The sequence below is a fragment of the Canis aureus genome, chromosome 8 (genome assembly GCF_053574225.1).
Source record: "Canis aureus isolate CA01 chromosome 8, VMU_Caureus_v.1.0, whole genome shotgun sequence".
In the NCBI taxonomy this organism is placed as follows: Eukaryota; Metazoa; Chordata; class Mammalia; order Carnivora; family Canidae; genus Canis; species Canis aureus.
This window is the reverse complement of record NC_135618.1, coordinates 37,300,305-37,311,212: the sequence shown is the minus strand read 5'-3', so window position 1 is coordinate 37,311,212 and position 10,908 is coordinate 37,300,305. Positions and strand designations below refer to the sequence as shown.

The 10,908-nt window shown below is 53.7% G+C and overlaps 1 protein-coding gene across 4 annotated transcripts in view; it reads left to right on the top strand.

Moving 5' to 3' along the window:
- The first annotated feature begins 445 nt into the window (after window positions 1-445).
- Window positions 446-10,908, top strand: part of NPRL3 (NPR3 like, GATOR1 complex subunit) — a 38,631-nt gene continuing 28,168 nt past the window's right edge. Inside the window, exons 1-3 of one of the 4 annotated variants that reach the window (XM_077905876.1) lie at window positions 446-586; window positions 4,474-4,543; window positions 8,976-9,014. In XM_077905876.1, the coding sequence (XP_077762002.1) occupies window positions 454-586; window positions 4,474-4,543; window positions 8,976-9,014 (242 nt within the window). In that variant the 5' untranslated portion in view covers window positions 446-453. Of the gene's footprint in view, window positions 587-1,594; window positions 1,755-4,473; window positions 4,544-8,975; window positions 9,015-10,908 lie in introns of those variants that run through there. The other 3 variants (XM_077905878.1, XM_077905877.1, XM_077905879.1) reach the window with 3 other exon arrangements.

Genomic DNA, 10,908 nt, shown 5'->3' with positions numbered 1-10,908 from the left:
CCGGGTGGCTCAGTGGTTTTATTTATTTACTCGTGAGATACACAGAGAGAGGCAAGTGCTCTCAAATGAATAAAATATACAAAATCTTAAAAAAAATAAAGCGTGCAGTTCAGTGGGTTTTCGTACAGAGGGCTGTGCAACCATCACCACCATCAATCTTAGAACATTTTCATCACGCAGAGATGCGTGCCCCAGCAGCCACACACTCCAACCCTCGGCCCAAAACCTACTCTACTTTCTTTCTCTGTAGCTAACCCTGCTCTGGACATTTCAGATGCGTGGAACCACACGCGTGTGTGCTTCCAGGGTTCCATCGCACCCGCGTACTTCGTTCCCTTTTATGACTGAATACTATTTCATTGTTTGGCTTATACCGTATTGTATCGTCGACCCATCAGCTAATTTCAGCTGCTCTGAATGATGCTGTGTGAACATAGCAGTTTGTGTGAGCTGATGTTTTCATTGGTCTCGGGTCTACAGCTAGGAGGGGGAAGGCTGGGCCACACGGGAAGCCCGTGTTCAACCTCCTTCAGGATCGCCTGTTTTCCAAGGTGGCTGCACCATTTCGGGTTCTCAGCAGCAGCAGGTGAGGCCCGTGACTCCCCCTGCAGCAGGTGAGGCCCGTGACTCCCGCCGCAGGTGACCCCGGGGTCGCCAACCCGTTCCTTGGGCTCAGGTTGCCGTGCCCGCGGGTGTGATGTGTATCTGCAGGGATGTGGGGCACCTTTTCATGAGCTTGCTGGGTATTTGTCTGCATTCTTTGGAGAAATGGCCTTTCATATCCTTTGCCCACTTTTTTTAAGCTTCTGTGTATGATTTTTGAATGCCTGCACCCAGGCGTGGCTCAAACACCTCCTGCCCCGGCCGCCCGCCCCGGGCGCCCAGCTGTCCGTCGGCGGTTCTGCTCTCTGCTGAGCCCTTAGGTCCGCTGTGTCGTCCGCGAGCTCCGGACACGACTCCCTTGCGGGACGCGCACGTGTTCCCTCCTCCGCGGACTTTCCGGGCGCCCCGGGGGACGAGGTCTCTAAGTGCCACCTGACTTCTGCAGGCGGCGTGTCACCCACGCGCCCCAGCCCTGTGGGGTCAGGGGCCTCCTGGAAGCTGTCACCTGGGGCTCTGGCCCCCTGAGGAGGTGTTTCCACTTCTTTAACTTCCGTTCCTTACCGACCTGGATGGAGTTCGAGCCGCGGGCTCACGGAACGCTCTCCGCCCGGTCCACGCCGGGGGGTGGGTCCCTTCTTCCCGGGCTGGCAGGCGGCCCCGCGCATGCGCCCCGCCTTCCGACCGGCCCCGCGCGTGCGCTCAGGTCGCCTGCGCACTGGTCCCCGGCGCCTGCGCGGACGCTCCCCCGCCCCCCCCCCCCGCGCAGGCGTGTTCTGCGGGGCTGCTTGGCCTCGTCGCGCGGGCCTCGGGAACTCGGCGGACGCGGGGGGCGGGCGTGGGTGTGGAGGCTCGCGGCGCCCCCGTCCTGCGGCCCTGGGCGCGACCTCGTCAGGCCCCTTCCGCCCCGCCCGGGGCCTCCCGCCCCGCGGCCCGGCCCGCTCCGCCCCGCCCCCACCCGCTTCTGGGCACCCGGCCCCGCCCCCGGCACAAGCCCCGCCCCCAGGCCCCGGCCCCGCCTCCCCGCCGCGGCACGATGGGCGACAACACCAGCCCCATCAGCGTGATTCTGGTGAGCTCGGGCAGCAGGGGCAATAAGCTGCTGTTCAGGTACCCCTTCCAGAGGAGCCAGGAGCACCCCGCGTCCCAGACAAGTAAGTGAGCGCGGGCGCGGGGCCCGGCGCTCCCCTCCACCTGCCCCCCCTCCCCCTCCCCCTGCCCCCTTCCCTCTGCTCCTCCCCTCCCCCTCCCTGCCCTCCCCCTGCTCCTCCTCCCTCCCTGCCCTCCCCCTGCTCCTCCCTCTTCCCTGCTCCTCCACTCTCCCCACCCTAGCCCCTTCCCCTACTCCTCCCCTCTCCCTTGCGTCCCCTCTCCCCTTCCCTCTCCCCCCTCCCCCCTCCCCTTCTCTCCCACCTCCTCCTCCCCTCTCCTCTCTCCCCTCCCCTCCCCCTCCCCCCGCCCCCTCCTCTCAACCCCCCCCCCCCCGCCCCCGCGCGCCAGCGGGCACGCGGTGGACCTTGAGGCCAATGCCTGCTCCATGCGTTCGGAAAAGCACAGTCAGAAGCATCACGGTAATCCCACCCGCCGACGCCCAGCAGTGCCTCCAGTCGTTAAGTGTGTATCTAAGCATCGTAGGAACGTTGTCAGCTTGAGTAACACGAACCTGCAGGTAGAGGCCCTAGAGGCCCTGCGTTCCCGGACCCCCGCTCCGCCTTCGCGGGCTAGCACCTGCCCTCGGGCACCTGCCCCTGCTGTAGGGCCGCGCGCAGTCCTGCCACGGTCCCCTCTCTCCGTGGAGCCCTTCCCAGGGTGTAGAAAGATCCCCCCCACCCCGACCTTCCCCTGTGGATACACACTGAGGTCGCTTGCGGTCTGTCACTATCACAAATGTGCAGTTCTTCATCTACATTTTGTCTTAAAATTACATTTAAATTCGTTAACATGGTACAGGTTTTAAAGGTACAAAAGGGGGATCCCTGGGTGGCGCAGCGGTTTGGCGCCTGCCTTTGGCCCAGGGTGCGATCCTGGAGACCCGGGATCGAATCCCACATCAGGCTCCCGGTGCATGGAGCCTGCTTCTCCCTCTGCCTGTGTCTCTGCCTCTCTCTCTCTCTCTCTCTCTCTCTGTGACTATCATAAATAAATTAAAAAAATAAATAAATAAAGGTACAAAAAGTATAGATGACGAAAGGGACGATCTTTCCCACACTGAACCCCAGGCACTCCTTTTCCCTCGTAGGGGCAGCTGCTGCTACTGTTTTCCTGTGCATTTTCCCTGAACCTTCCGTGTAAACACAAGCATGTGCACACTTTTTAAAAAATCCTATGTTTTTCAAATTTTTATTTTGAGTAATCTCTACATACTACGGCTTCCACTCACAACCCTTAGCTCAGGAGTTGCATGTGCTTCTGACAGAGCCAGCCAGACACCCCATGTTTTATTTTCTAAGCAGAAGTGAACACACTACACACACTTTTGCCCTGTTGTTTTCTTATTCACTTTACATCTTGAATATACATTTGGGATTATGGTCAGAGTCATGGGATGAACAAACTATGATTTATTTAGTCCTCCGTTGATGGGCATTTGAGCTGTTTCCATGGGCGCCTGGATGTCTCAGTGGTTTAAATATCCACCCTGGGCTCAGGTCATGATCTCGGGGTCCTGGAATTGAGCACCAGGTTGGGCTCTCTGCTCGGTGGGAAGCCTGCTTCTCCCTCTGCCTCACCTCCAGCTCCTTACCTTTCTCTCACTTTCTCAAAATATTTTTTTTAAAAAAAGTTGTCTCCAAACTTTGGCTAATACAAGCAGTATCAATGTATTTTTCTGTAAACATTATCATTTTTCTGAATAGAGGATCAGTTCCCCAAAGTAGGATGGTTGGATCTAGGGGATAATGAACATATCCCAAGCAGACTCCGTGCTCAGCGTGGAGCCCCATGGGTGGTGGGGGTCAGTCTCACCACCCTGAGAGCATGACCTGAGCTGAAATGGAGTCCCACCTGAGTCATCCAGGTGTCCTGATAGTGGTTTTGATGTACATTTGTCTTATGACTGAGTGAACATATTTTCTTCTTTTTTCTTTTTTTTTTAAAGATCTTATTTATTTATTTTTTCCTGAGAGACACGGAGAGAGGCAGAGACACAAGCAGAGGGAGAAGCAGGCTCCCTGTGGGGAGCCTGATGCGGAACTCGATCCCAGGACCCTGGGGTCACGCCCTGAGCCAAAGGCAGACGCTCAGCCACTGAGCCACCCAGGCGTCCGGAAAATATAACTTAAAAAAAAAAAAGATTTATTTATTTAAGAGAGAGCATGTGCATATGTGAGCACGCGGAGTGGGGGGAGGCGCGGAGGGAGAGGATCTTCCAGTGGACTCCTCTTGCTGAGTGAGGAGCCATCTCTTCATGGAGCCTGCTTCTCCCTCTGCCTGTGTCTCTGCTTCTCTGTCTCTCATGAATAAATAAAATCTTAACAAAAAAAAATAAGCGCAGTATTGGTCCTTCTGTGTCTGGTTCCCTTCACTGAGTTTAATGTTTTCCAGTTCTCCGTGTTGTAGCATGTATCAGGAACTCTGTTCTTTTTATGGCCATTGTGTATATACGCCACGTTTTATTTTTTACTTTTTTTTTTTAATTCATGAGAAAGACAGAGAGAGGCAGAGACACAGGCAGAGGGAGAAGCAGGGTCTCTGCGGGGAGCCCGAGGCGGGAGTCGACCCCAGGGCCTGGGATCACGCCCTGAGCCGAAGGCAGACGCTCAGCTGCTGAGCCCCCCAGGCGCCCCTACACCACGTTTTAGAAGCTGTCACCATCTTCCTGGATGTGGATGGATCCTGTTTTCTAGCTGCTCTCCCCTTTTTGCCCTCACTCAGATAAGCCTCGTAGCAGATATGCCGTCAACAACACTGGAGACCACACTGACGACCAGGACGGTGATTCCAGGTAAGAGCCTGCAGTCACTGTGATGGGGCTCGTCCTGCCCCCAGGCCTGGGACCCAGAGGTGGTCTCCCGTGAGAAACCTGCTGTCCTTTTCCCGTTGGGTGGGTATTTCAGGTTGTACAGAGCTGAGGGGGTGCCACCAATGTCTGACTTGCTGCATAGTTTGATCACACGTTCCAGCCGTGGAACTGGTTCTGGGTGAAGCTGACTGGAGAACAGATGAGACCAGAGAGAACATTTGTCTTCTGTGAGAGGAACAGGGAGAGAAACAGACCCCAGTGCTGTCTTCAGACCTGACTCCTCAAGTGTGTGCCCAGAGGTCACATGTGGGTGCTTGTTCAGGTGGTGAGGAGGGCTGAGAGCCAGGGCTGCTGTGACCCTTGCTCCTTTAGGGCAGAGGTGAAAGGTCTTTTCCTTCTTTTTTAAAAATTTTTTTTAAAGAATTTATTTATTTATTCATGAGAGACACAGAGAGAGGCAGAGACACAGGCAGAGGGAGAAGCCGGCTCCCTGCAGGGGCCCGATGCGGGACTCGATCCGGGAACCCCGAAGCCGAAGGCAGACCTCAACCACTGAGCTGCCCAGGCGTCCCAGGTCTTTTCCTTCCTGTGTGTCCTCCCCCTGCTTTTCCTGGGAAGTGCTGTTAGGTGGCAAGCATCAGAAATGACCACTGTGGTCATTGTCTTATGTTCGTTGTAAAGCTTAGTACGTGGTAACAGGCCCAGTTGAAGGAGGAAGGATTTTAGGTAGCCAGTCCTGGTGCCTCTGTACACAGCTGGGACATGCATGAGGGGAAGACAGCCTGCACCGTGCCATGGCGGAGTAGCCGAGGCCCCCACCCGGACTTTGCCGTGGAGTGGACGAGCACAGTCTCCTCAGTTCCTCAGTTCTCGTGACAAGGCACCACACCTGCCATGGTATTGTGCAGTTCCACAGGTCTGGTTTTTAGCCTTTTTTGTGAGGATTTTGGGGGCCTCTGGCATGACCAGTGACTGCCTCTGAGGGCAGCAAGCTTTGAAGGAGAGGGCAGGGGGTGCGGGGAACTGACCGTTGGACATCCATGGGTGGTCCTGCTTGATGTAGAAGCCGTGCTCACCGTGTCCTCTGACGTGGGCCACTTGGAACAAACTCCACTTGGCTACAGGTGCACAGAAAGCTTTTTGCCCTGCCCCGTGGGGTGGGTGCATTTTGTCCTCCACCTGTGGCATAGATTTGTTTAGAGGAGGGCTGGCCACCTGCTTGCCCTTCCCCGAGCTCCGCAGATGTCAGGCTCAGGCTGCAGAAGATGCAGAAAGTGCTCTGGGAAAGGTCTCTGTGGGCTTCCTGGGAGGCTGGCAGTGCCTGATCCCTGCTGTTAACTCTCAAGGCTTGTAACAAAAGACTAAGAGAAAGTTTCTAGAGAATTATTTCAATATTTGGCATAAAGAAGAGGAGAAACCATGGGAAGGGAGCAAGACATTGTGGGCCTATCGGGATCACAGATACCCTGTTCAATAAGAGCTGGTTCTCCGTACTCTCTCCTTAAGTTTAAGAATTACCTCCTTTGGTAATTGTAGCACATCATAGCATCTGATGATCCCACTCCCCACCTGCCCTTCTTTTCAGAGATACGCGTAATACCTCTGAGCGCCCAGCTGTATTTCGTCACGTTGGCTTGCCAAGCCTCTGGTGCCTGGGGAGCCGTGTCATGGCTCAGACATCTTCCTGGAGCAGTACAGTGTTCTCAGGGGTCTAAGGTGCTTTTTTTCTGGAACCAGCAGAATGTCCCTGCTTATTGTTTTGTCAGACAGAAGCCATGTTAATAGGCCACTCGTGCAGGATCTTGAGTGTGCTGAGAGATGGGCCCTGCCCTGGAGGGATGAGGATGCGGGCTGTGCTGCCCAGGCGTGAAGTCACCATTTAAATAGAAATGAAATTCAAAAAAAAAAGAAATTCAGTTCCTCCGTTGCATTTCAGGTGCTTGGGGGCTGCAGGTGACTACTGGCTACTATCTGAGTAGTTCAGATTTAGAGTATTTCCACCACTGTAGAAAGTTCTGTTGGACAACAGTGGCTTAGCGTGTGTGCTGGTTCAGGGAATAAGAATTAACTGTCAGGTTTAAAAAAGAAACACAGTAAACTCTTTTATTAAAAAAAAAAAAAAAAGCCTCATAGAATTCAGTAGGAGAGAAGAAAATGGATACTGTCCGTTGTCTTTAAGGTTTGAAATTCAAATGTAGGAAAGTTGTAGCACTCCTGTTGGATGAGTATTGGGGACCAGGGAGCTCATGCATTGCTTTGTTTTTTTAAGGTTTTTATTTATTTGAGAAGGAGTGAGTGAGACATAGAGCACACCCTGGGGCAGAGGGAGAGGAAGAAGCAGGCTCCCTGACGAGCAGAGAGCCTGACATGGGGCTCGATCTCGGGACCCTGGGATCATGACCTGAGCCCGAGGCTGATGCTTCACTGACTGAGCCACCCAGGCGCCCCTGGGGAGGTCATGCTTAATAGCATTTTGCATCCACCACACTTGCAGGGGCAAAAACCATCAGGAGAGGTCATGGAGAAAGCCTGCTGTCAGTCACAAAGGGTGTCACTGGCACCATCCCTCCCAGTCGGATTGTTCTGGGTACTGTCTCAGAGAAGGGGAAGCTGGTAGCTTGGAGAAGAGTCGACTTCATTTTGAAACACTCAGAAATCATTTTACTTGGGATATCATCCAGAAGACCTTGGAAGCATGAAAGATTTCTGGCCATACCTTTTAATTCTCAGTTGGTGTCGTGGGGGCGGTGGAATCAGGTGGCAGTGCTGCCCACCCCTCTCTAAGTAGTGGGTCAGCTTTGGGGCACATCCACACCCTCCGCTGGATGGGAGGGTTTGCACACTGACACGCTGCTGGTCCTCTATACCAGATGCACAGGGGGCCCCAGCAGGCCTCTCCTGATAGCTTTGCTCCTACTAGTGTGTGTGTGGACACGTGTTAGGAAGTGGTCCCTGCTTCCTAGACCTGAAGTCAATGCACAGAAGACAGATAAGCAGTGTTGTCCTCAAGCTTGGGCATCCCCCAGCCCTTTCCTGGCCCAGCCAGTACGTCTATGCTGGCGCATCCACATGGGCTCATGCCTGCAGGCCGTGTGCTGGGACAAGTAGTGGTTTGGGTTCTGGGTGTGACTCTCATTGTGCACCTGCATTGTGTGATCTTGGGCCCCTTCCTCGTACCACAGCCTCAGTTTACCACCACCCTCAGTCTTCTTAAGTTGCCTGAGGGTGGCAAGGCACCTTGACCTCCCCCTCCCAGGTCTGCTATTGTGGGAACATCTGGGTCTTGGTGAGAGTACTGGCTGGTGCCTCTGCCTCCCTCAGAGGGGCGGACACAGGTTCATGGAACATGCCGCGGGGGTTGGGGGGCTTAACATGTCACCTCCACAGCGTTAGAAAAGACGGCTACTGATACTTGGAAGTCCTACATGCTTCTTCCCTTTTGAAAGTAGAGGGGTTTTGTTGTGACCTGTCTGCTTGCCGAAGATGAAAGTTGTAGGAGTTGGACTTGGGCTTCTAGGGGATTCTGACCAGGGTGATCTTGGGAAGGCCCACAAAACGTCTTACCCCTTCCATACTGTGCACACTGATGAACTGACCTTTGGGAGCTGTTGAAAACAGGAGCTCCCTGTTGTGTGTTTCTCTCACGTGGGTCTGTGGCTTGTGTGCCTTGGTGAGAGCTGTGGGAGCAGCAGGCCCCACAGCGCGGCTGGCTCTTGTCCCTCCAGTGCTGTCTCCAGTCTGGGGTCTGGCCTCCTTTCTGTGTCCTGGATACTGGGAAAGCAGCCTGTCCCAGAACATAGTCCGCTGCACAGTAACGTGACTCTTTTAAACGTAGTCTCTAAAAAACTAACGTTGCACAGCGCGGAGGTCCCATACATCACGTACAGACTCGCCACAGCGTCCTTGCTGCCAGAGGGCCCGTGGTTCTGTGCTGAGCAGAGGCTCAGTGAGCGCGGGTGTGTAGGCAGTCACAGTATCTGAAGAGTTGGGGCCGAGTGTTCAGTGGCATCCTGCGGTCCTCATAAGGCTTTTCTGGACGGGAATCTCCGCGGACTTTCCCGAGATGCAGTGCTTGTGCGTGGGTGTCCGGCTAGTGTGTGTGGTGCTGGGCTCCGACCCAGATCTTCTAGCCTTGCTCTTGCTTCTGAAAACGGGCTCTCACTTGTGCCCAGGCTCTGTTTACCTGTGGGAGTCTGAGCTTTTGTGAGAAAACCGTGGTAAGTCTTCCCCTTGGCAAGCGTCTGTCTCTTCTTTCTTGTCCGGTAAGTTGCTCAGCCTTGCTCTCCGCAGTTAACATTTACGGTGGTGCTTCTGCTAGACGTTAATACCGTTTTAATGAAACAGCCTTGTAATGATTCATGATTTTTAAAATCGGTGTGTTTGTTTGGTCTTGATGGTCCTGTTCCCATTCCAGCGAGCCATGTCCTCCAACCGATGAGCGATTGGTTGCAGGGTAAGAGCAAGACTTCACCACCTGCCTGTCTTGATTCCTGCTGCCTCTCTTGTAATTGTGCTTAACTCCTGATCGCCCTCAGTGTTGAAGAATGACTAACGAGGCACACAGGCTCTGGCTCGGACCTCACTGCCCAATCCCCCATGAGCACACAGGCTTCCCACGGCCTCTGCCCTTTCTCCACCTGGAGTTATTCAGCTTTTCCACATTACCTGGGAGGCAAAGACAATGTTGGCCAGGGCCAGGGAGACTTTTGGGACCAGGTGTGCACACAGACCTCCCCTCCTCCAGGAAGGCTCCAGTGGCCCCAGGAGGGTGGTAGGCAAGCAAGAACAGGGCTCCTTACCTCTCTAGCAGCCTCTCCCTACAGAGACCCTTGGTCGTTGCTTCTTGCCTTCATTTCTCAGAGGAGTTGTAGGAGGCCTCTCCTGAGGACCAGGTGTTGAATGTGATGCTTGGACTTAGATGTATGTGTGCTCGTGAGAGGCAGACGTGTTCCTGTGGAGCTTATATGGCCCTTCTCCCCTGTGCCCCTGATGGGGCATCCCCCCGGTTATTGGGGGTGTCTGGAGCATCTGTGAGCCACCCCTCTCCCTTTAAACGGCCGGGGGCAGAAGGGAGTTCCTTTCCACACTGTCTCTCTCTCTTTCTCTCTCTCTTTTTTTTTTTTTTTTTTTGTCAAGCCAGAGGAAAAGCCCCTAATGAGTATCCCAGCAGCAGTGGAAGGCCCTGCCTGTTTTCCAGCTGGGCTGGTTCATCTCAAATGCTTTTATGTTTTTTGAACTTTGAAGTTCTTTCGGGAATGTTAGTTTTTATAACAGTTGTTTTATTCTGTTGTAACATATTTCCCAGGCTGTTCCTCCTCAAAGCAAGGGGAAAGGATTTTTGTAAATTCTGAAAACAAATATTGTCAGTTATTTTTGTTTTACTTTGCTGTTTCCATCAGTTATGTCCCCTCCGCCAAATCTCACGATAGAACTCTGACTTGGTGAGTGCTACGTCGGCAGACGCAGAACGTGAAGCATAACCCACTCAAGTTTTTTTTTTTTTTATCGTAAATGTGTGATATTAGTGTCCCGTGAGTAGGTTCCTGTGTGGGTCACACTAGCTCAGACACGCAGAGCAGCTGAACACCCTCCTGCTGGCCACCCCGGAGAGGCCTCCCTGATGGGCCATGTAGGGCAGCGTGGCTTTTCACTTCAGCAGTACACGGCTCTCAAGTTGGCCTCCTCTGTTCTGTCCTTTCTGGACTCAGACGGGAAGTGCTTTTTATTTGGCTCTTGGAAGGGTACTTCTTGGGTTTGGATATTTATAAAGGTGAGCTGGGCCACCACCGTCTGCCTCTGAATCTCACAGCCAGACTTGGGTTCCTGGACTGGTGGCTAATGGCCAGGGCCGAGGCCTGTCTATGGCTCTTTGTGATGGAGCAGAGGTTTTTAGTGGAGATTTTTGGATATCACAAGAAAAAGTGAACCCTCTGGAATGGTAGGAAGTTGTTCTTCTGTCTGTTATCTCTGTATCCCTTGTATCACCGGGTGGCAGAGTGGAGGGGTAGTGTGTGTTTAGATAGCGTATGAAATATTAGCACTGGATCAGCTACTAGAGCAGATGTGTTTATTAGGGTCTTGCCATCCTGAGCCCTCTCCACCGTCACTGTGTCCCTTAGGTGGGAGTTACAGGACAGAGTGAGCCAGGGAGTTTTTGAAGAAAGCATGTAATGCCTCCTGCCTGAGACTCTGGAATCTTCCATCTCTGGTTTATTCACTCCCAGAGAGTGGTATTCCTGGGAAAGAATGACCCACATTGGGCAGCCGAGGGCTTGAGCTGTGGGTCTCAAGGTTCCCACAATGTCTCTGACAACATTGGTATCAGGAGGTCCAATTGCAGTCCTGAC